This window comes from Hesperophylax consimilis, chromosome 2 (assembly GCF_061612785.1).
Source record: "Hesperophylax consimilis isolate HC1 chromosome 2, BYU_Hcon_1.0, whole genome shotgun sequence".
NCBI lineage: Eukaryota > Metazoa > Arthropoda > Insecta > Trichoptera > Limnephilidae > Hesperophylax > Hesperophylax consimilis.
In genome coordinates this window covers 2,828,642-2,855,381 of record NC_142837.1, presented here as the reverse complement: position 1 = coordinate 2,855,381, position 26,740 = coordinate 2,828,642, and the positions used below count along the sequence as shown (strand labels likewise).

At 32.4% G+C, this 26,740-nt stretch overlaps 1 protein-coding gene across 1 annotated transcript in view; it reads left to right on the top strand.

Annotated features, from left to right (window-relative positions):
* The window catches only part of LOC149425623 (zwei Ig domain protein zig-8-like), a 168,910-nt gene that overhangs the window by 128,906 nt on the left and 13,264 nt on the right, over window positions 1–26,740 (top strand). The window contains exons 6-7 of the mRNA XM_089645893.1: window positions 8,974–9,167; window positions 20,443–20,548. Of these exons, the coding sequence (XP_089502019.1) occupies window positions 8,974–9,167; window positions 20,443–20,548 (300 nt within the window). The remainder of the gene's footprint in view (window positions 1–8,973; window positions 9,168–20,442; window positions 20,549–26,740) is intronic.

Sequence of the window (26,740 nt, the reverse complement as noted above, 5' to 3'; positions counted from 1 at the left end):
TTAACTTAAACAGCAGAAAACATTTACAAATATTTTCACTTATAAATAGGGGAAAAATATATACATAAGAATATTATTTTACAAATAGAGATATGAAAGAAATGCGCAATATTCTTTTAAGAATTTACAAATTATTTTTGAAAAAATTTAGAGGGTAAAACAAAAAAATATATATATATATAAATAGATAAACAATGTTAAACAGAAAGTAAAAAATATATAAAATATTCTTGACCGACCAATCGAAGTAATTTTCTGTGAAAATGTGAGTACCCGTCAATTAGTTCTTCTTGTGGTACACTTTTGAAAAACGGAATTTTTGCGAAGCTTTCCACTATGGAATTGGAAGTGACAGAAGGAGAGGGCACATTTGCTGCTTCCGATAATAATCTGCCAATGTGCTTGTAGCACTCATTTGTTGGATTCGGCTCCCCCATGTGTACCAACAATTTATCTTTTGAGCTGCTGTCTTCAACATCATGCTGTGATCGATAGAATTTTTGGTTGATAAAATTGCCGTCTCTGTCTGTTTTGAACAGAGTTGTAATAATTATTAGCGCGTCTGATCAACATTTGAAAGCACGTAACGTAAAAAGGTGCAAAAGTATTTAATTTTCAAATTTCGCTTTTATCGCAAATAAAATGCAGATTTCGCTTTTATCGCATCTTTTTCGTAAAAACGAAATTTACGTACCCCTAGTTATATTATAATTATTAATTGTGCGATTACTGTTTGTAATAAGTTAGGAATTAAATTATCATCCTCTGACGATAGATCATATAGTTATAGTAAACCAGAATGGCAGATCAGATTAGAAAATGATGTAGTATTTTTAAGAAGTAACATAGCTAGAGTAATAGAATATAAAAATGGAAATAGAAGTAGGAAAATTTTCAGACATGTAGATGAAATTGGTAGAAAATTTGGTTATAACATTGATAGTCATAATAATGAAAATATAATCAATGATTTATTGGATTTATTAAAACAAAAATCAGGCGTAAAAGCTAGTAGATTAAAAAGATATAATTATACGTATAATAAAAAAATAATAACACACTTTAATCGGGAAGAGTAGTTTTACCCGTTCGGTCGATTGATGCTTAACGTCGGGAAGGGTAGTTCTACCTTCTGCGCCCGCCTCATTTCAATGGCAGAAAAGAAGAAATTATCTGATGTTTTTTTATGAACATTATATACCAATCTCTTTATAAAGGTCCCAACTATTAATATTATTCTTAATATTCATTAATGACATTGTAAACATATTTAAAGATGTACAAGTCCTACTTTTTGCAGATGATCTAAAATTGTTTAAAAGAATACGAAATATATATGATTGCCTAATTTTACAAGCTAATTTAGATAAATTTTTTAAATGGTGCGAACAAAATATGTTATTTTTGAACATTGAGAAATGTCAAGTAATACGATTTTCCAGAACTCATTCTCATATCTTACATGAATATAATTTAAATAATGTTAAATTAACACCAGTATCACAAATTCGTGACTTGGGAGTTATATTCGAATCAAACTTAACATTCACAGCGCATATAGATGATATAACTAATAAGGCTTTAAAGATTCTTGGCTTCCTTTGTAGAACCCTAACTGATTTTAAGTCATTGGATTGCATGAAAACACTCTACATTTCACTAGTTAGAAGCCAAGTGGAATATAATTCACCTATTTGGTCTCCTTTCTATAAAGTACACTCTAACAAATTAGAACGGGTTCAACACAAATTTCTTAGGTACTTAAATTTCAAGCTTAAAATTCCAATAGAAAACATTAATTATGTAAATTTGATGAATGGACTTAATTTAATTACGCTGTCTGACAGAAGAACCATTTCAGACCTAATTTTATTATACAGAGTCATGAACAACCTTATTGACAGCCCTGCCATCGTTGCTGCTATTAAACTCTATGTACCGACAAGAAATACTAGACAAAATACAACATTCTTTTGCGACACATATAAAACCAACTATCAGTCAAACTCACTTACCAATAGGATGCATGATTTGGGCAACAAGTTTGGTGGTATTATAGATATATTCCATGATTCCCTTTATAATCTTAAATTCAAATTAAACCAACACTTTGTGGAATCATACAAATTATTGTAATAGATTTAACGATTAGATATGTTATTGTAATGTTTTATATTATATTTTGTTCTTTGTTATTGTTAAATATTATGTTGTTTAAAATGTTTCTTTACGCCATATTCTTCAAAAACTACTTGTATATTTTTTTAAAATTCTTCACTTTTATAACTCTTAGTATAAATTCTAACTCGATAACTTATGTAAAACTTATTTATAATCTATGTAAAAGCCCCTATGGGCGTATAACAACAACAATAAACAATAAAAAAAAAAACTATATGTACATAATTATCAAATTGCAATGCAAGTCTTTTTTTGTATTTATCTTGGAGTCTTTTGTGTACATCGATATTTCAACTAAAATGGCCATTATTAATGAACACCTGACACTTGATAGGTATTGCGTTTGAAGATCAACAAAATAAGTAATTTAGATAACATATTCTGTTATTCTAATAATTCAATTCCTGGAACCAGGGTTTTTATGACCATGAAACCCGAAACAAATCTTTCTATCTCTGTTCCGCACCCACTCAACTTCTAGGTGCGAGCGAGAGGAGAGTGTCGAGCATTTAAAAACAGCAGGTATCGGTAAACACAGTTAGGCGGACCATAATAAATATTTACAAGTGCGTGCCAGTTTTTAAAAAGCAAATTGTCCTACGGTTGTGTTCCGAGGAGATAATATTTATATTTGCTTTTTCAAACCTTTCAAAATGGATTCTGAAAATTACGAAAGTGATAACGAAATCGTCGCAGATAATTTATCTGCCTGTTCTAGTAATTATTTGCCTGAATTCCATAGTGAAAGAGAAGAATCTAGTGGAAGTGAAGAAATTCCTTGTAGGAGAAGAATGTCAGTGATGCCATTACAGTTCAGTGATTCGGAAGAAAGTGATATGGAGGAAGAACAAGGAAATATTAGATGAACAATTTTTGGACGTAAACTGTAACTGATTATATAAAGGTGATTAAAAACTTAAACCTAATAGTGTATGGTGAAAAAAATAAACAATATTATGTGAGCAATACGAGAAGCATTCTACGCTTAGTGATTATTTTAAATTTCATTTGAAAAAATAACCAATATTATTAGCACGTTCAGATGGTTTTGGTCCGCTGTATCGTGCGAGAGGCAATTGCACACGTGGTATTTCAATGAGTAATAATGTGTTACTCTGACGATACTTGAGAAGTGGCAATTGTTTTTGTTTTTATAATGATTTGGGCTTGGTGAAAATATAATAATTTGTAATTTTATAAAATTGAAACCTAGTTTATACTTAAAAAATTGAATACTAATGACTCAACAATGACTTTGTTTTCGATTTATTATGTTGCATTAGAAATAATACTTGGTTTTCAGCTACAAATTATATAGCTTGGGTATGCTGAGTTAGTATGTAGAAAATTTTATTGAAATATTTCCATTATTTACGAAGATATAGCGATTTAAAACAAATTAAACAAATTGGCGCGGGACCTTTATTTTTGCCCGTTTTCAGCGGTCAGCCGGCGAAAAAATAACCCGATCAAAGTGTGATAATAGATTATTCCAGAAAAATGAAAAAATATTTTATTCCAAACTTGACGATAAACAAAATATTATTTCGAATAATAATATTCCGTTGCCATCTGAATCAGATATGCGCGATTTTTGGACTAAAATTTGGAGTAAAGATATAAAACATAACGAGTCAATTCCCTGGATAGAAAATGAAGAACTCAATTTTTCAGGTATTGAACAAATGAGTTTTTCTAATATATCGGTTGAATTGTTAAACAAAATTATTAAAAATACTCATAATTGGAAAGCCACGGGTTGCGATTGGATACATAATTTTTGGTACAAACGTCTGACTACTTTTCATCCTCTTTTGGCAAAAAATCTTTCAAAATTTATCAGTCAACCTCAAAATTTTCCAAATTTTATAACTAAGGCATTACTTATATGTTACCCAAAAGCAAAAATATTTATAATCCCTCTCAGTACAGACCAATTACATGTTTACCGACAATATACAAAATTTTAACCTCTTGTTTAACAGATTTAATATATACTCATTTAGATGAAAAAAATATTTTATCTGAACAACAAAAAGGTTGTCGCAGAAAACATAAGGGATGTAAAGAACAATTAGTTATCGATTCTGTAATTATAAAACAGATTCAAACTAGAAAACGTAATTTACATACTTGCTATATAGACTACCAAAAGGCTTTCGATAGTGTCCCGCACTCGTGGCTGATCAAAGTATCTAATATATATAAAATTAACCCCATTATTATTAGCTTTTTGGAAAATATTATGTCCTTTTGGAATACGAATTTACTTATCAATTTAAAAGGTAAGGAAATAGTAATACCGGGCATTTCAATTAAAAGAGGGATTTTTCAAGGAGACTCATTGAGTCCTCTTTGGTTTTGCTTAGCATTGAATCCTATATCTAAAATGTTAATTAAAAGCAAGTTTGGAATAAAAGTTAAGCGTAATACAAGGGAGAGTAGTACAATTTCGCATTTATTATATATGGATGACATAAAATTATTTCCGAATTCTGAACAAAATTTAGAGAAAATGATCGAGGTAGTTAAAAACTTTTCAGATGATATTAAAATGACTTTTGGTTTAGATAAATGTAGAACGATCCATATAGAGAAAGGCAAAATTATAGATGGGGACGAGAGTATATTTAGAAATTTCCATATTACTAGTATGAAAAGGGATGAGTTTTATAAGAATTTAGGAGACCCACAATCAAATAGATTAGACCATACTAGTATTAAAAATGATATTAGGATTAAATTTCAAACTAGGATCAGGAAAATTTTAAAATGCAATCTATCTGCTAAAAATTTAGTAAAAGCAATAAATACTTGGGCAATACCTCTATTAACGTACTCATTTGGCATAAGTAAATGGTCTAATACAGATTTAGAAAACTTAGAAAGATTAATAAGAACTACGCTAACAAAGTTTAATTGCCATCATCCAAATTCAGCTACAGAACGAGTTAATTTACCTAGAAATTTAGAAGGTAGAGGTATAGTCAAAATAACTTCTTTGAAACATAATCAGGTAGAAATTCTAAGAACTTTTTTCCATAGGAAAGCTCATAGCTCAGAAATGCACAAAATAATTTGCAAGGCAGATAGAAATATTACACCTTTAAATTTATACGATGAGAATGCCAACATTTTTATAAATCCCAACCAGGAATTATTAGATTCCTGGTCAAATAAAATTTTACACGCAAAACACTTCAATTATCTCAACCAAACGTATGTTGACAAATTTTCGTCAAACACATGGTTGAGTATTGGAGAGTTGAGCGCAGAAATAGAAGGATTTATGCTTGCCATTCAGGATAGAGTCATTAATACTAAAAATTATAGAAAGCATATAATCAAAGATACAAATCAAATAGATGATTTGTGTAGAAAATGTTTGGCTTTTCCGGAAACTATAGAACATATTATATCGGGATGTTCTATATTAGCACCGTCCGAGTATACATTTAGGCACAATCAAGTTCAAAAAATAATTCACCAAAATTTAGTAACTAAACATAACTTGATTGACTGCCGTTATATAGTACCATATTATGAATACGAACCAAATTCATTTTTAGAAAACGAATTTTATTAAATATATTATGATAAAACTATACTAACAGACCGAGCGATTAGTCATAATAGACCCGATATAGTTTTACATGACAAAATTAAAAAAATAACTTATACCAAATTCCTGTAATATTCAAAAATCTGTTGAAAAAATAAGAAAATGCACAGATTTAGGAAATGAAATAAAAAGAATTTGGCATTCTCAGACTATAAAAATATTACCATTCGTTATTTCGGCTACTGGCATTATACCTAGCTCTCTAATTAAAAATTAAGGCGTATTAGATCTATCAAAAAATTTATATATAAAGATGCAAAAGTCGGTCATTTTGAATACATGTAGGATAACAAAAGATTTTTTAAATATTTATGTTCAGGGATCAGTAGGATTTATAGGCCCTGTTAGAAGTTCTACCGAGCCGAACCCTCTGATATGAAAATATCTGGAGACGGTGAATTTTTTTCCCATTTGATATCTGTTGAGTTGACGTGTTGTTGTTCTTGTATTGTTTTGTATTTATTTTACTTATATAATGCACTTACATAGTGTTGATTGACTAGCTGATCATTTGTGGAAAAGTGAGTGTTATTGATTCACCTACTCTATTGCAACTCATTCTCTTCAATATCCCCTCGCAAAGACTCAGAAATAATGAACTGCTCTTCCTCAATCATCATTCGACAAATTATAGATATTATTCACCATTGTCCAGAATGTGTAGACTGGTCAACTCAAGTCAAAACCTTAACTTTTTTGGGATAAGTCTAAATGATTTTTGCCAGTCGCTCAACAAGTGACGGAATATTATAAGTGTCCTGTGGTCCTGACCCACTGCGTATTCTTGACTTGATTCGACTTGTCACTTTATTTTCTTATATTATATCTACCATATGTCTTTGTTTCCATGTACCTTTGTCTACTCCTATTTTTTTCATTTTACTTTATTCGTTTTATTATTTTGTAATTTGGACGATGTCCGTTAGTAAATAAATAAATAAATAAATAAACCTCAAAAAACCCTCACCTGATTCCTGGATTTTGACCCTCGGTTAAGCTTCATAGTTGGAGAATGTCTGATAGTGTCGCTGTAAAATTGTATTTTATAAATACGGGCCAATCAGAAGAATTTTTTCCCTCACGCTATCGTGTAATAGGGGACGTCAACATGGACTGAGCGTATTAACGGGGTATTGGAAGCTATTTTCTCCCGCGGTTCTATGCAGAGTGATGGGCGTGAGAGACGAATGAAAAGAGTAATGCCGCCCTGGAATGACAGGAGCATGGTTCGTTGTTGGGGTCGTCTTGGTTGAAGGTTCCTCGGGATATCTGAGAAATTCATGCGGAGAGGGTTTCGACACAATATTCCGTGGAGATAAGTCTGTAGCGCTATCGCATACTCCAATGGTGTCGACCTGAAAGCTGATGAAAGCCAACTAGTATGCACTCTTGGTGGAATTACAGCAGTTTCTTAAAGGCGATGTGTAGGTATGACAGCGCGTGGGAGATAAGCTTCATCAGACGAAACCTACTTGAAACACTTTCCGCGTTAGCTTCATGATATGGGTTATAGTAAATTTCTTCATATATGGCCAGTAAAGTAGATTTCCGGAGGTGAGGACGATGGAGCAATTTCTGGAAGTGGTAAGAAGGCTCAATTCATTTTCTTTCGGGCGTGAAAGGTCCGTATAGGCCAGAGTACCTTTATGAAGTGGGTCACTGGCTACAAAGGAGTAGCCTAGACACGTTGGGATCAGTTTTTGAGTTCTAATCACCGTTCACCGCTATTGTATTGGTGAGGGGAGGAGCCAGCGTAGTTTGAAAGAAATTTCATTCCTATGGTTTACCTTTTTTCTTCCCCTCCCCCGCCCCGCTTATTCCTTCCCTATAAAAAGACTAAGTGTTTAATAACAAAACTAACATATATCAGAACAGGCGGAGAGACTCCGAGTTGAGATGGCATAGAATTCCCGAAATCCGATACCCTATGCATATTAGTTCAATATTAAACTAATTTATGCAATAACGAAACTACGTCATGTTCTCGGATTTTATTTAAGGTCGAAAAGATTAAAATATACAAGTAACGACTACTGTATTAGAGTAAGACGCCCTGTAGGGAACGAGAGTAGGTTAGACGCACGGTTTCATGAGAAAAAAATACAATTTCAATGGTAAAGCAATCACTCACTCTAATTAAACGGAACTGGACTACCACAAAAAATATGCATTATTGGCTCGTTCATATAAGGTAAGTCTTCTTCATATAAATTTCAAAACCAAAAAACTACACAACTCTGAACAATGAGCATTATTGCGAAAATAACTCTTAATATCTTGTTACTGTATACTCTAAATAGGGATCGAGAGACTTAGTAAGGTTTATTTTTAAGGTATGTATTAAAACAAAAATTTTACGAATCTTGATTCACACATTGTACTGTTTTTTTGTTCGTTTTACGTTCATCAAACACGAATCCTTAATTAAAGTAATTTAATTCGTGAATTTTTTTTTCTTTATTCATAAAATATATTTGAATACAGTTTTTTACATGCTTTTCGACTACCACACTAGATACATGTCCGTATTATGGTAGTCGACGCTTATAATATTTAAAGGCTTTTTTCTATGCATGTCAAGAATCGACATGTCGGAAGAGTGCAAACGAAACACGAATTCTATGCCAAGGCAGAGTTGTGTGAAAGTGTTTTATGGACGTCTGGTATGTACAGAGCAGTGTCATACAGTCAGTCCATGAAGGATAAATAGCTGTATTTAGTCTAATAAAATCCAAATCGTTAAAAGAGTTCGAAAACCACAGAAAAAAATCAAAAATTTGTGAATATATTTTCTGTCTTATTCGTTCTGCTTTAATAAATTGTTTTTTTATAAAGCAGCGTCATATTATAGTAAAATTGCCATTTTTAAATATCCAATGCACAATGCGTACGCGAATTCGTAAAATTATACCCAGCCTACATTTGGTCGTAGAAAAATGCACTGCACTGGCCCAAAGTAAGGTAATTTTTTTGTTAATTCAGGAAAAAAAACTCCCAATTTCAAAATTCTTTTTTGAACACATAACAAAATAATTGCACTGTCTTTCATGGAGTCCAGGTTTTATTTAATATCGCGAAATACTTCCATGTGAACTTAAATTAAAGCCTGATGCGGTAGTAAAACCATGCATCAATCATAAGGTCAATTACATTTCCTGTTAATTTTTCAGTGCCAAAGGTCGAGATAATTGGAAATACTATAAAAAAAGTTAAATCTGGCAGTGCCGTGACTCTCAAATGCGTCATCACCCAGTCGCTGGAGGAACCCACCTATATGTTCTGGTACCGGAATAGCGAGAGGGTGTTCGAATACGATAATAACCTGCTGAATATTCGGATGGAGAGGACCAACCCCAATACAACAGTGAGTACCATTACCATTTTTTAGCGTCAAAGATCTAGATAGTCGGTGATACTGAGATGCACGTAAAGTCCGGCAGTATCACGACTCTAAGATGCGTCATCACCCAGTCGCTTCGAGGAACCCGCCTATATCTTCTGGTACCGGAATAGTGAGAAGGTGTTCAACTACGATAATAATTCGCTGAATATTTGGATGGAGAGGATCAGCCCTCTTTACTCCGGACTTTACGTACATCTACAATGATGTATATATGTACATATATATATATATATATATACATAATTCACATATACAAATAGTAAAAATTTATACCACATATAAACTATATATATATATATATAATATGTTTTATACCTGAAAAAAGATAGTTGGACGGTGTAAATTGCATGAGAAAGGTGTTGAAAGAAACTAATGTTATTTTGACCGCAGAGGCATTTCTAGTAGAGCTGGAGCTCAGTTAGCTACTGCCCTTTCGCGAGACTTAAATGTCGTCACTGCTGAAAATCAAGAGGCAGTAATCGACAAATCAAAAGGAGTACGTGAAAGACTTAAGTCTCTTATAGAAGCAAGCTCAACTCGAACCTCCGATCTGTTGGCTATTTACTTTGATGGTCGTAAAGACGAAACCATAACAAAAGAAATAGTAGCTGGTAAAAGCGTCAGAAAATCTGTATCGGAAGAACACATCTCTATTGTTGAAGAACCTTGTTCCAAATATTTCGGTCATGTAACTCCTTTATATGGAACAGGAAAGGAAATCGTTAAATCACTAGTTTAGTATTGTGAAGAAAAAACTGTCGACCTGAAAACACTTAAAGCTATCGGTTGTGATGGTACGGCAACAAACACAGGTACTTCAAAGGGAGTTATAACCTTATTTGAAAATAAAATAGAACAGTCACTGCAGTCAGTTGTGTGTCTACTACATTTGAACAAATTACCATTGAGAAAAGTTATGGTTGCACTTGATGGACCAACTTCTGGACCGAACACATTTAGTGGGACTATTGGTAAACAACTTTTAAGCTGCCAAAATCTGGAAATGTAAATTTTGTTGCAATTGAAAGCGATATACCAAAGTTTGACCTTAAACAGTTGAGTACAGACCAAAAGTATCTGTACAAAATATCCAAAGCTGTATCAACAGGCACATGTACAGAAGAGTTGGCCAAACGAAACCCCGGCAACATCTCGCACGCCAGGTGGCTTACTCTGGCTTTGTTTGTATGTAGCCACCGATGATTTGACCCCTCAGCTAAGAAAGCTTGCAGAGTTCATAATAAAGGTCTACATACCACCATGGTTCTCAATTAAGTGCAATCCCCAAATCTTGAAAGCTTCCATTCATTTTTTTAAAATGATTCTTTCCAGCAATTACTTTGAAGATGAGCTAAAAAAAGTCATCCATGCAACGTTACAGAGAAATGCTTTCATGGCTCACCCAGAGCATGTTTTGATAGCTATGCTGTTCGATGAACGAAAACATATCAGAGTCTTGGCTTATAAGAGAATCCAGAAAGCTCGCGCAACCGAAAGGAAAAGGGTAAGGGTATTTAAACCCCCTCAGATCAATGTTGATGCCAAAGACTATATAGATATGATTGACTGGCAATCCACTTCAGTAACCGAACCCCCTCTTGTTACTGTTATGAGCCTAGAAGAGTTGGAGTCAATTGCGGAAACTGGCAAAAGTGAAAGGGTTGAATTTAGAATTCCTTCTCACACTCAAGCGGTGCAACACATTGTCAAGGAAGTCACAGAAGCTTCGAAGCGAGTGTGTATGCTGATCGAAAGGGATGGTTTTATCCGTGCCAGACTGGAAGACCGTAAAGAGCTACCTACGTTCGTTCCAAGAGCCAGTACAAAACCTCTGCAAAGGATTAGAATTTAAGTTAGTTTTTTTCGACTATTTTGTAGTTATAATGTATCTAAATAACGTCATTATCATACTGTCTTCCATATTAAATTGAAATTTTATTTGGGAACTGTAATAACATTTAAAAAAGTTTCACTAGGCCTATGTAAATACTATAAATAACTTTGATTTAAGGTTTTGAAGCCAAGATGAAAAGACGAATACTTAAACAAGTCAGTAAATTTGCAGTAGAACAAGAAAATTGCCACTCATGTCGTATGGAAAGTAATTAGCAACATTTTGTACTTAGTTATTTTACTACATTTTATGACATGTTATAATCTTTTACACTTTTGTAATAAACATCAGTAATAGCAAATAACATTAGTTTCTTTCAACACCTTTCTCGTACAATTTACACCGTCCAACTATCTTTTTTCAGGTATAAAACATATTATATATATAGTATATATGTGGTATAAATTTTTACTATATGTATATATGAATATGTAAATATATATTGTCTCATTTTATGCCTTCTGTAAGAAAAGTAAAATTAATTCCGGTGGTTTAAACTTTAAAAAAAACATGGTACATATAAATGTACACGAAATTACAAAATTTCCTCAAAATTATATAAACTTATAATAAACTTTAGGGTTTGTGCGGGAGACTTAAAATCCATTTTTTATAAAAAAAAATCATTTCTTACCTATTTTTATGCCCTAATATTACTGTTTTCTTGAAATAAACACAAAAGTTACGATTTTATTTTTTTAAATTTATAAAAAATTTGACATTTAAAAAAAAAAATTAAAACTTTAGGCCTTGTGCGGGAGACCTAAACATTTTTTTAAAAATCCTAAACTTTTTGTGGTAAGTTGTGGTACCTAGTAGCAAATTTTTTTCAACTTGGAATTTGAAAACTGTAACGTATGTTAACTCTACATACTCAATAATAACAAAGCTTGTATTATAATATTTATTTGTAAGAAGACTATCACGGTTCTGGACTGAGAGACTCATTCCCGCTCATACGATCTCTTATATACGTCTCGTACTCGCTGTCTCGCTCTCATGCTGTCCCCCTTACACACATACACCACACCCCCACACTTAAATCATAATTACATCTTTTTATTTTTACAAATTTATATAAGCCAAATATATTTAATTATTTCCATTATGTATTTAATTTCCAATTTATATGTAATTATGTATGTTCTTGACTCTTCATTCGGTGTAGCATGGGCGTTGTCCTCGAGGGCGTAACCTCCCCTCCCATGGTGTAGGTGACCTGCAAAAATCAGAGGAATTAGGAAACTTGGTCATGTCCACGTCCGAGAGTGGACCCAGGTCCAGCAAATCATCAGACCCGTCACTCTCCCCCCACCTAACCTTCCTCTCTGAAATTTGATCATGGTGGCGTTTCCACACTTGTCCTGTAGACATAATTTTTACTAAATAAACCCTATTCCCCAATCTTTTATAAATTTCTCCTAATATCCATTTGTTTTTATCACTTCTCAAATCCCTGGTTAAAACTTTAGATCCAACATCAAAGTGCTTTTTAATTTTTTTTCCTCTATAATACTTTTTTTGTTTTTGCTGACTCAATAACATCTTATCTTTAATCGTGTTATCAATCCCTTTAAAACCTTGACCTTCAACATTATCTAATTTTGGAATGATTGTATTAAAAATTGATCTAATTTTCCTTCCCAAAATTAATTTACTAGGTTCAATCCCCGTAGACATAGAAGGCGTATTCCTAATATCAACCAAAAATGTTAAAAGTTTATCCTCAAAATCAGCAGGCAATTTATTATTTATCATAATTTTTTTTAAAAAATTCTTTACCGTTTTAACCCCATTTTCGGCAAGTCCGTTAGAAGCTGGATGGTTGACAGGAGATGTCAACGATTTAATATTAAAATTATGACAAAATTCCTTAAAAACTGTTGAAGTGAACGCTGTACCATTGTCACTTACTATCTGCTCCGGAATTCCGAAATTAGAAAATAATCTTTTCAAAACTTTTATTGTACAAAACGAATCTACTTTATTTACGATGTGACAGTCTATCCATTTTGTAGTTGCATCAACGATTATCAAAAAATTGTAACCACCAAAAGGTCCCATGAAATCAATATGCAATCTATTCCATATTAATCCACTGATTGGCCACGGCTGTAACTCAACTTTACATGGAGTGGGTAAACACTCCAAGCATCGAACGCACTGCTTCACAGTTGCTTCTACCTCTGAGTTCATCCCTAACCAAAAAAAATAATTTCGAGCAAGATTTTTAGATTTAACAATACCTAAATGCGATTGATGTATGAAATTCAATATGATTTCCCTTAATTCCCTCGGAACCACAAATTTATTATTATAAAATAAACACGAGTCATAAGTCGATAATTTATTTCTAAAATACCAGAATTTTAACAAGTCATCCTTTAAAAACTTTTTATCCGGCCAACCATTGATTACGAACCCAATAATGGTTGCTATGTTTACATCTTTAATCGAAAACTGCTTCATCGTTTCTTTTGAAATTGTCGTTTCCGCCTCAATTATATTTAAAAAATCCGATTCAATCTTATCAACGTTCAGACTACCAATATAATTTAAGAAATATTCGCTACCGTCGACCTCGTCGATACAATCACTTAAATTATTATTACTATTGACCGGCAACCTAGATAAGAAATCCGCTTTGTTCTCACCCGACTTGACATATTCTATATTATAGTCAAATGTTTGTAAAATCAGCGCATAGCGCTGTAGCCTATTTGCCGCTAGTATTGGCACTTGTTTTTCAGTGTTCAAAATATGTACCAAAGCTTTATTATCACAAGTTAGAACGAATTTATTACCATATAAATATTGAAAGAATTTTTTTAATCCAAATATTATTGCACACGCTTCCTTATCTAGAATGGAATACCTCAATTCCGTTTTTGACAATAAACGGCTAGCGAATGCAATCGGTCTTTCCATGCCATTCTCATATACGTGACATATAATAGCAGATATACCTATATCACTCGCGTCTGTAATTAGCTTGATAGGTAATTGTGGGTCAAAATGCACCAAAATATTGTCTGACGTCAGCAGTTTCTTAACTTGCTCAAACGCAATATTGCATTCCTGAGACCATACAAATTTTATCCCTTTTTTCAACAATTGGTATAAAGGAGACAAAATACCTGACACATTCTGTATAAAAGACCTATAGTAGGAAATAACTCCCAGCAAACTTCTAAGTTCCGAAACATTTTTCGGTACACTCATTTGGGTAATAGCATATATTTTATTTTCTAAAGGCATAACTCCTTTCTGCGAAATTCTATAACCTAAATATTCTATCTCTGTTTCTAGAAAAGAACACTTATTTTCATTAATAGTTAATCCGCAATCACTTAGCTTGCTAAGTACTGCTTCACAAATAGAAAATAATTCCTCTTTAGAATTCCCAAATAAAAGTAGATCATCTAAAAATACACGAACGTTCCTAAGTCCACCAACTATCGCCGTAATGACTTGCATAAAGATGGCCGGACTCGTGCTTAAGCCAAAAGGCAATACTTTATAAGCAAATAAACCTATATGCGTACTAATCACACATAATTTTCTAGACTTTTCGTTCAATGAAATTTGTCCAAATGCATTTCGTAAGTCTATCTTAGCAAAATATTTTGCACCATTCAGAGATGAAATTAAATCGTCAATACGAGGTAGTGGGTATTTCAACTTCGCTAACATAGGATTCAATGTTGTTTTGAAATCAGTACAAATCCTAATTGAAGCGTCTTTCTTTTTTACAACAACAATCGGGCTTGCAATATCGCTTATTTCTACCTTTTCAATAATGTCTTCATGCAACATTCTCTGTAACTCTATCTCTACTTTCTCACGTAAACTAAAAGGTAATGGCCTCGGATTTACAAACTTTGGCCTAAAGTCCGAATTAACTTCAATGTTTGCCTCATAATTTTTAAGCCTACCCGATTTTTCTGAAAAAACATGAGCATATTTCTTCTTTAAACTTTCACGAAAAACAAGATGATTATCACAATTAATCTCACTGAATTTTACAGAATTTATTCCACTTAATCCGATACCGAAAACTTGTAAAAAATCTCTACCAACTATTGTAGAATTACCATTTTTAATTATTACGAACTGTATTTTCGCACTTTTACCTAAAAATGACACCTCTAAATTCACTTTACCTAAAACATTTAACTGCGTTCCGTCATACCCTGACAAATGAACATTATACTTTTCTAAATCGTAAGAAACAAAATATCTTAAATACACTTCATATGGTATCGCGTTAATCGCAGCCCCCGTATCTACCAACGCCGGCAATATTATGTTACCAATTAACAAATCTATATATGTGGGTTCCGGCCCCACATTATTATTAACCACGAACACCGAATTCAACCGTTTATTTTTAGTACCTACATAATTTTTATTGTATTTACACAAATTACTAGGATGACCCGATTTGTTACAATGATTACACAAAATTTTTTTCCAGCAATCTCTTTGCAAATGATTTTTTTTCCACACAAAAAACAAGTTTTTAACGTACCATTAACCGGTGATTTACTCCGCATTGAATTTTTATTCCTGGAAGGACTATCTTTCCTGGATTTATGGAAATACTCGCTTTCCTTATGAACAACATTTAAATTCGGATTTACTTTTTTAAAAGCCACAACATGTTCCCACGTCGCCGCTAGATTAATGCAATCCGTAAAAGAAGTATCGATTGCCTCTACGAATAGCTTGTGTTTCAATTTTTCATTAAAAATCCCAATAACGAATATGTCCTTTAAACATGGTTCCAATCTCAGCTCAAAATTACAAGATAAACTTAACCCTCTCAATCTAGCCGCGTAATCTTTAACGGATTCGCTAGGAAACTGTTTACATTTATAAAATAATTCACGAGACTCAAAAATATTTTTAACTGGTTTGCAATGTGAATCAAATAATTTACATAAATCTTCAAAAGAACAAACAGAAACCTTTTTTGGAAAACATAAATCACATAATAGAGAGAAAGTTTCTTCCGTGAGGCAACTCAGCAAAAATGCTCTTTTGCGTTCTGGTGACAACAACTTATCATCATTTAAAATGAGGGCCTGATCCAATCGTTCCCTGAACAATGACCAGTCTCCCGTTCTGTAACAGAACGTCCCCAAATTCTTACAAATCGCCTCCATTGGGAGAAGAACTGAAACAAGTTGAATAAAATATACGTATCTCAGCCCTTCCAGAGGTTATGCTCCGAGCCCCTGCCCTGAGCCTGTGAATCACCAACGTCTCAGCACCCTTTTCTGGCTCCGTCTCCCTTCAGCTGCGGACACGATCACCTTCCAAGGTCTTCCTTCCCGCTGTAGCGACAGAACCCCGGTCCCGGATTCCGGCCAATTCACCCTTGATGCCGATCTTGATCCTGGATCTTCTGCGTACCCCGTGTAACGGTGTACTCTCGACAAAATTTTGCAATGTCGGCTCCCACACACGTGTAAAATTGCGTTTTTACCGCGCAATTTGCCCGGCCCGATCTGCGTGCTCGCCTCGGCTGCGTGTGAATTCTCCAATTTGATAGCCTTTTATTATTCTTCTTCTTCCTTCAAAATTTAGCGATCCAACGCCCAAAAGCGCCAGACTATACTGTGATCACCAAAAATTCGAATAATCTTCTTGAATCATCTGATTCTCCGTAAACTTTTAATAATTTACGAACTACCGTGCTGCGCCACTGTAACGTATGTTAACTCTACATACTCAATAATAACAAAGCTTGTATTATAATATTTATTTGTAAGAAGACTATCACGGTTCTGGACTGAGAGACTCATTCCCGCTCATACGATCTCTTATATACGTCTCGTACTCGCTGTCTCGCTCTCATGCTGTCCCCCTTACACACATACACCACAAAAAAAAAGTTGAAAATCGATACACCCTACTGCACAACCACTCAATAAATTAAATATCAACGGCCAGGATATCTCTCTAAACGACCATCCAGACATTGTGACGAATCACATAAACGGCAAATATCGGCAAAAAACTAGCATCATAAAATTTAAACAAGGCATCAAGCTATGAAAATGCTCTTGCCGACATAATTTATTTATTTATTGTAAGAAACAAACAGCAATTTTATACAGAATGAGTTAGACAAGAGGTTAAATATGAGGTAAGCCAAAATAGTTTCTTATGCTAATGTTGTTAATATGATATAATACAAAATTGTAATTGATAATCAATCAGTCTACCAGTGAAACAGATAATATACTCACACTTGACCAAACTAACTGTGCAGAAATTTCACAAACTATCAAACAATTAAAGCCCTCCCATTCATGCAATCATGACAAAACCTCAAATTTACTAAAAACCTTTTATAATCCAACCATTGATACATTTTATTAACCTCAGTCCTATTAAAGGTATATTCCCTAAAAAACTCAAACTTGCACTAGTTCAACCAATTTTTAAGACCGGAACCCCAACTGACTTAACACACTACAGACCTATTTCTATATTGCCATCACATTGAAAAATTATAGAAAAAATAGTAAAAAAAAGACATATCTTAAAAAATACAACATTCTCTCGTCAAACCAGTATGGCTTCAAAAAAGGGATAGATACAGATTCAGCTATTTTGGAACTTAAATCATATAATATAACACAAGCACGAGACAAAGCTGATAAATGTTTGGCAATATTTCTAGATTTAGCTAAGGCATTTGACACAGTTTCTCATCAAATCCTTCTGGCTAAGCTACAGAAAATCGGAATAAAAAAAAGGCATTTGATTGGTTCAAATCATACCTAATAGATAGAAAGCAATGTGTTAAGTTACCATCAATTTAACCATCTCATCCAACCAGCATCAATTTTGGTGTACCTCAGGGCAGTGTACTAGGTCATACACTTTTCCTCATTTATATTGATGATTTATGTAGATATTTTTAAATCAACCTATAACACAAGATATTCCAACCCATCCAACTATATTATTCTTGCAACAAGAACCTCAATGGGACAGTCACAATTTAATTTTCTTGCTCCTAAAATCTTCAAAAATTTACCAATAGAAATATAGTCAATTGCCAAATACGACAGTTTCAGGAAGGCGCGTGGGGACTTTTTGATGATTGAGTGTGATAGTGTCGGTAACCTGCTTCTCGTACTCAGATAGAGGTGTATGTAAGTACATTTATGTGTGTGTGTATGTATTTATATGCATATATGCATGTATATACAGGTATGTGTGCATGTATGTATGTTATATATGTGCGTGTGTATGTGAATGTATGTGTGTACATATGTGTACTACTTTTTGTGTTTAATTTAAAAAAAAAACTTTGGCAATTTTGTGAGTTATTGAAAAAAATTTTTACCAATTTTCAAATTTGTTTATAATTCTACCAAAATATGCTAACACAAGACATAAATTCAAACTAACTATCCTCCATTGGTCACCATGAAACAGGCAGATGTCTAATATGGTGCTCTAATGTATCTTCTCTAAATAAATGTATTAATCATGTAACATGTGCTTATAAATAAAAAAATATTGTAAGGTTATTGATATAAACTGGCAACACTACAGTATTTTGACATTCCGAATCATCGAAAGTTACACATATATACGTACAAATATTAAAAAATTGGAAGTTTAGAATTGAAATACTAACTTAAATATGCATTGGCACTCTGTATTTACTTTTGAGCATTGAAAAGGGATTAAATTATTTAATGAGGTCTTTATTCGCAACTGGGTTACTTTAAGTCAATGAGATCTTTAGCTTTAATATGAGATATACGAAATAAGTGTTGAATTTCGTCCCAAGTTTGAACGGATTCAATTGATTGCAAAAATGACGTCTTTAAATTCTACGAGCTTAGTTAATTAAAAAATCAGTAATTTTGCATGAAAACTATATTGTTTAAAAATTTGCGTATATCAATAGTCACCCAAGTTAAACTGACAGCCAAGGAGATTTGGCGGATTTTTTGTGGGAATTTCTTATCGTTGACCGTGCTAGGAAAAGTTACTTACTGACCATAGATCACGAATCAAGTCAATATTGTATTGACATAGGGCTTTATCGATCATCCGTGCTAGACCTCCTGGAAGAGTCCGTCTACGTTTTCTGGTACCGGGATAAGGAGAGTGTTCTCAATGCAATATGAATTTGCAGAGTATTCGGATAAAGCGAAAAAGTTCTGATATCTTCGTGAGTACATTTTTAAAATATGTTATCAAAAGTTTTATTATGATCGAAAGTCTATCATGATTTTTAGGCGAGTGTTTTTGTTTACGTTTTTTTTATTGTTTACGTTGTAGTCGTTTTGTTAGTGTGTTTTTTACGTTTTCATTTGTAAGTTTTTTTTTTTTAAATTTAATTTATTTTACTTTCATCACGAATGTCATAAAGGTGCCTTAATAATATTAATATTGGGATGATTTGTATAGCGTCGTTTTTGTGCAAAATCACCCCAAGGGCGCTTTACTTGGTCATTGAATATTTTTAAGGGCAGTGGAAATCAATTATTTATTTTTTTGTTTTGTTTAAGTTTAAATTGGAATTGAATTATGCAATTCGTTTGTAATTGTTATGATTTGATTAATAGTCAGTTAGACAAATAATCAAAGACATTTATTTTATCCTTTCGCGTAAGTGGTTTGTATAAAAAATATATATTTACTGTATTTTTTAAATGTACTAGTATAATGTCTTTTTATTGAACTGAAAATATGAAATATTAAATTTTTCTCCGCTTATATTTTTCCCCGACTTGACTGGTTCCGGACAATCACGTCCATCATCAGAGATGTACATTTTTGATTAAAACGTTGTTTACAGGGCCGTCTTGGGCCAAAAAGCGCCTGGCACCAGTAAACACCTCAAGGGCTCTTAATTAGATGTTTGGTATTAACAGCGCCTTGGAAAGTCTGTTTCCGAAGCGGACAGCCCCAATTGCGCCTGCACAGGGCCGGCCAGGGGAATTTGTACTTTATTTGTTAATTGTCTGCTAGCATGATCTACTTAGCAAAGTCTTGTTAAAATTTAGATAAGTAAAAAAGATATATTTCGACACGATATTGTGAATAGATAATAATGATAGTAAACAAATTAGGTATTGATACCACAATTGTAAGCAAAAATGTACCAGTCAGAAGATTAATGTGATTTTCCGAAACTGGTCCGGTCGGAAAGAATTAAAAGTGGTATATATTTTTGCAATTTCTAATACATACTAATTTTATCAATTCGCCCTTATAATAAAGGGTAAAATTCTTGATATTTTTACTATGTGTTTATTAGTAGCATTTACTAGAAACTTATTGTGTATTTTATTCCTTTAACAGGTTGGCTCTCTTACAATATCCAGTGCAAGAAAAGTCGACTCGGGCAACTATAGTTGCTCCATCTCCAACCTTAATTCGTCAAGTGTGATGCTCCACGTGTTACATGGTAAGATATTTTTGTTTTTTGAATGTTAGTGACGTATAAATTACGAGCAACAGAATAAGCTTTAGTCAGATTTACAAGCCAATCTTACACCATCTAAAGTAGAACTAAAAAATACTCAAATTATATTTCTTTTTTTTATGGTGTAATCAAATAACACACATATTTTTAGATAATATATTCTCAACAACTAGGTAGGTACCTACCTCTGGAATAAATTCATTGCTTTAATAAATATTCGACATTGGTACCTATCTTCGTTTAGACAAAAAGTTATTCTCATTTGTAGTAAAATATTTGGTTTATACGTGATGCGTATACTTCATCAATTATATGTGGTTCAAAATGCCGTTTTTAGTCATTTGCAAATGACAATTGCAAACCTTTGCTTAGATTAGTCGTATACAAATACAACAATAACATTCAATGACAGCTGTCGTGTTTTTATTTCACTCTTGAAATATCTCAAAATAAAATAAAAATTCTAGCTAAAATCTAAATATCTATATTTTAATAGCTTTAATAGTGAAGTGAAGTTATACTAATTAATATTTCGTGCCAAAATGACTACACGAGCAACTGCAAAAACACTAAATACTACGGACACCCAACTCCTCCAACTTCTTGACAAAAAGTTTGAAGAATTTAAGGTACAATTTCTGGAAATCATCAGAAACGAGTATAAAGAAGAAATCGAGGAATTAAAAAATAAAATATTAACTCTAGAAAAAAAAATTGATACGAAAAAAAACAACAACCTTGAAAAAACTCTGGAACAAAACGCCGTAATACAAAGTGAATTTAAAGAATTACAAAAACAATTAGATGCTAACGAACAACACGCACGCATTAATAACATAGAGATCATTGGGATACCAGAAAAAAAACAAGAGAACCTGACGGAGATTATCAAAAGGATCTATTCAGAATTAAATATAGTAAGCGACGACATTGAATACGCCACCCGAGTCACCCCCAAGGAGAAGATTGAAGGAAGACCGCGGAATATTATAGTAAAACTAAAGGGCAGGAAACAGAAAGACGAAATCATAGCAGCAATCCGGACAAGAAGGGGCCTAACAGCAGAGGATATTAACTTTAATGGAAAACAACGGATCTATATAAATGAACATTTAACTCATAAAAACAAAGTACTCTACAAAAAGGTCAGAGAGTTTACCAAAATTAATAAATTCAAATTCTGTTGGATCAAAAATTGTAAAATTTATGTAAGACTTAATGAAAACACAAATCACCATTGCATAAATAATTATAATGATCTAGAAAAACTAAAAACATACAATATTTCCATCAACTAACTTTCCAGCAACTTTATATTAACTGCACTATATACTTAATACAATGGAATCTTTAGAATTATACTATCAAAACTTAAGAGGTCTCAGAACCAAGACACATATTTTTCTTCAAAATGTATTATTAAACAACTATGACATTATATGTCTCAGTGAAACATGGCTTAACAATTCAATCTTTAATGATCCACGGTACCATATTTATTTAGTAAATATAAAATGACCTTAAAAGAGTATTTCACTGATGTTTCTTGAATTGATGTTTCTGATGTTTATATTTCTAGTATTTATATATTTATAATCCTGTTATGGTATGATTTACATGCACAATTGTCTTCTTATGGTTATGGTTATGATATGATTTATATGCACAATATTGTTTGTATTCTTATGGTTACCAATGTATCGATAATCTTTTATTTTATATAAATTTTAGTTTTTTTTTCTCCTTTATTTTTTATATTTTTGTTGTATTATTTTGTTCTATTATTTTATACAATTCTTTTATTTTATATAATTATAACTTCACATTTCTCATAAATTTAATTATTTCTTCTAATGCTGTCTTACGTAAAGTCACAAGGAGGAAATCCGTAATTGGTTTTATTTTGGCTATTTTACTTATGTACAATCTGTAAAAATGTAAACTGTTGATTTCCAAAAAATGAATAAATGAATAAATAAATGAAAATCTGAAATCAGCAAAAAGGGGACAGGCTACCAAAAAAGGACAAGGCGAATACTCAGAATAGTATATTATATAAAGGGATGAAATACTATAACGTGCTGCCGGAAAACCTAAAGTCTGCCCCAATTGGAAAGTTCAAGATGTTTTGTAGGAGCCACATCAAGCAAGAAAAAACATAGTTTATTTATATGTTGCAAATTAATTAGTCGTTTTCTAAACTTTTATTTTCCTCCACGTTTTTTTAATATCCTTGAAACAATTATTGAATTTGTTATTGTAGTTTTTTTTGTTGTTTGTAATATTTGTTTATTTAAATTATTCCTGTATTTCTTGTAGTCTTTTTCACATTCTTTGTTTGTTGGAATTTTTTTATATTTTCTCCATAATTTATCCCTTGTTTCTATATTTTATATGAGAAAATTATTCATCGAACTTTTTCTGGTTATGGCGATACTTGTTTTTAACTAATTTTGTGATACTATTTTCTTCGTAGATTGTTTTAAAGTTTGATATAATATCTTTATGTATGATATTAGGATCAGTGTGAGTGTGAATTGAGTTCCAATCAGTTTTAAAAATAATAATAGTACGGTGTTGTATTCATGCAATATTTCACGTTTGTCCTTGGTACAAAAATTTATAGACACGGATTTAATATAGTGATCTGCTATCCTTGTTTCACATACGCATGAGCCAATTTCAGACCTCTCTTTTTCTCTAACATATATATGATCCAGACACGTCGCAGTATTTAGCACTGCATCCCTCGTAATGTTATTTATACATTTCACTAGAGCGTAGTTTGCCATAAAAAGCAGAATTATTGATTCGTTTTCACTTAATAAGTCTAAATTAATGTCTCCAAGTATCAAGATGATTTCCTTAATATCAATGTTTCCTATTATGTTTTCTAGCTGTTGTAGGAAGGTTCTATTCGTATTTGGTGGGTTCGTTCCTATTCTCTTATCAACGATCCAAAATAATATGCCGTCCTTTTGTAAAGAGACATCCCAAATAAATTATTCTGAAGAAACTATGTAGTTTCATTTAAAATAGAATACCATTTAGAGATACTTAATTACAATTCTTCAGTGTAGACCGAACTTTACACAGGCAAACATTCAGAACAAACCGCTGAGCTTTGGCTCGTCCCGTGCAGATAATAATTTATTTATTTAATTCATTATTACAATACTATGATATGATACAAGTATAAACAAAATTGCTTCGTTTGAGCGCACTGTAAGAAATGGGAAAACATCTGTTGTTTAATTACAATTATTTCCTGCATTTCCGGCTCCCCAGCAACAATATATTTCGCGAGAAACAGTGGAATGGTTAACAATTTTATGAAACAAATTTTATCGTGATTTCCATAATTGATATCAACCTCTCCAGATTATAATGTTAATTATTTATTCAGTATATTTTTCGCGAGAAACAGTGGAATGGTTAACAATTTTATGAAACAAATTTTATCGTGATTTCCATAATTGATATCAACCTCTCCAGATTATAATGTTAATTATTTATTCAGTATATTTTTCGCGAGAAACAGTGGAATGGTTAACAATTTTATGAAACAAATTATATCGTGATTTCCATAATTGATATTAACCTCTCCAGATTATAATGTTAATTATTTATTCAGTATATTTTTCGCGAGAAACAGTGGAATGGTTAACAATTTTATGAAACAAATTATATCGTGATTTTCATAATTGATATTAACCTCTCCAGATTATAATGTTAATTATTTATTCAGTATATTTTTCGCGAGAAACAGTGGAATGGTTAACAATTTTATGAAACAAATTATATCGTGATTTCCATAATTGATATTAACCTCTCCAGATCATAATGTTAATTATTTAATTAGTATAATTTTCGCGAGAAACAGTGGAATGGTTAACAATTTTATGAAACAAATTATATCGTGATTTCCATAATTGATATCAACCTCTCCAGATCATAGTGTTAATTATTTAATCAGTATATTTTTCGGGAGAAACAGTGGAATGGTTAACAATTTTATGAAAGAAATTATATCGTGATTTCCATAATTGATATTAACCTCTCCAAATTATAATGTTAATTATTTAATTAGTAAATTTTTCGCGAGAAACAGTGGAATGGTTAACAATTTTATGAAACAAATTATATCGTGATTTCCATAATTGATATTAACCTCTCCATATTATAACGTTAATTATTTAATTCGTATAATTTTGCTAGAAACTCAAAACATAATGTAAGATAAGTATTGAGTGAATGATGTACTGCGCGTTTTTTGATATGCATACCAATAAGTTTATTAACTTTTTAGTATTTTGGGACCTAGCTATCAGATTTTTTTCAAACTTTCTCGCGGAAAGAGCTTGACTAAACCCCAACCTGAAGATGAGTTAAAGGTTAGACTAAAGAAGAGAATTTTTAGTCGTCTCACGTATTATTACAATAGTGCATATTTATGCTGGAATGCATCAGAAACAAATAAAAAGAATCCAATCAGTTTTTAATGCTGCGGCGAGAATTAATTTTGGTGAATCTAATTTTATTTTTTATTTATTTTTATTTTTATTTATTGTACGGTCTTCGATGCCCTGAAAGAATAGAGTTTAAGATCTGCTATAAATTTATATATATATTTATTTTTTTTTTAAAAGAAAGACAAAAATTCCCGGGTTACGAATAAGCTGACAATATTTACACCAAGCGCGATGTCAACTCGGCCACCGACCGGTCGCATTTCTCGTCATTTATATTATTTTATTTTTTTATCTTTTTTCAAAGCATAGCAAGGAATGCCGCTAGCCTATATATCGTAACCATGTGTCCGACAAAACTTAAGCAATAGACAGCTTACTCTACGGTTAGCAAATCTAAATGTTAGTAATCGTCTAATCAAACTTTCTAGGTCAAATCGAGCCGTTTACTATGATCGCTCTTTTGGTGTAACAGGCCCGCTAATATAGAATGGACTTCCCTCAGCTCTTACTAATCTCCAGAATTTGGCTGAATTTGAAAAACAAAATATCATAAATCTCAACTTCTATTCAATATTTTATAATAAGCCATATTCTAAAACTTGCGATAATTGTTTGGTTTCGGTTTCCTCCTTATTGTACCTTTGTCTGCTCAGAAGATTCTCATTTCTGAGCACAAACTGCCTCCCGTTTTGTATTATGTTTTAGTTTTAATATTCTTGTTTTGTCCTCTACTCCTGTTATTGTTATTCTTAGTTTGGTCATCACTTCGTATAAACCAAAGATATTAGAAGAACGAGATGTGCTATGCGCAGTTCGTACTGTGTGGAATTGTTTTGCCGAGTGTCGCCGGTTTTGTTCACCAATACTACTGCACACCTTCGCTTGCGCTAAGGTATCCGCACTAATACATAGAACAGATTTCTGTGCGTACACGTCCCGATACCGTTCAAAGTACCCTAATTAGGTAGTACTCCGGCTACGGTCCGGCGGCCAACATAGCATATCTCGTTCTTCTAATATCTTTGGTATAAACAGTATATTTAGTGTTATAATATTAGATCTGTATTGGTAAGGTAAGGTAAGGCACACTGTAGAAATAATTTTAAGAACATGATCGCTAATACTGAATTACCGTTTTTAAGTTTGTTATAGTTAAGCACACTTGAAGTGAAATGACATTTAACCCATTACCTCCATGATTTTATTTTTATTTTTATAAACTTGAATCATCATTATAATCCGATAGTATAGGCTTAAATAAGAGCCCAAAATCAGTTTTAGAGTTTTCCACCAGCCCGTCCTCTCGCCAGAGCGTCTAGAAAATTGATGCCTAAACGCAACTCTTGGAGGTAACCCCCCTCAGCAAAATTTATGTCAACTATGGGTAAAATGCAGTCAACTGTATGAATTATATTGATAATATAAAATAAATAATTGCCTTTGTTTTTAATTCAATGAAAATAAATATATAAATGGAAAATGCGCAAAATAACAAAAAATTCAATATTAAAAAAAAAACATTGTAAAATGAGGAAAAGTAACCAAATCAAAAATAAAGTGATACGATAAATGAAGTGCGCGGTTGCAGGCCCGTCACCGATAGACTGTTGAATTTTTTTTACATAGAGCACAACAAATTCGAGATTCGCCACGATAATATGTCAAATGAAATTCTTGTATTTGACGCACACGATTCCCATCT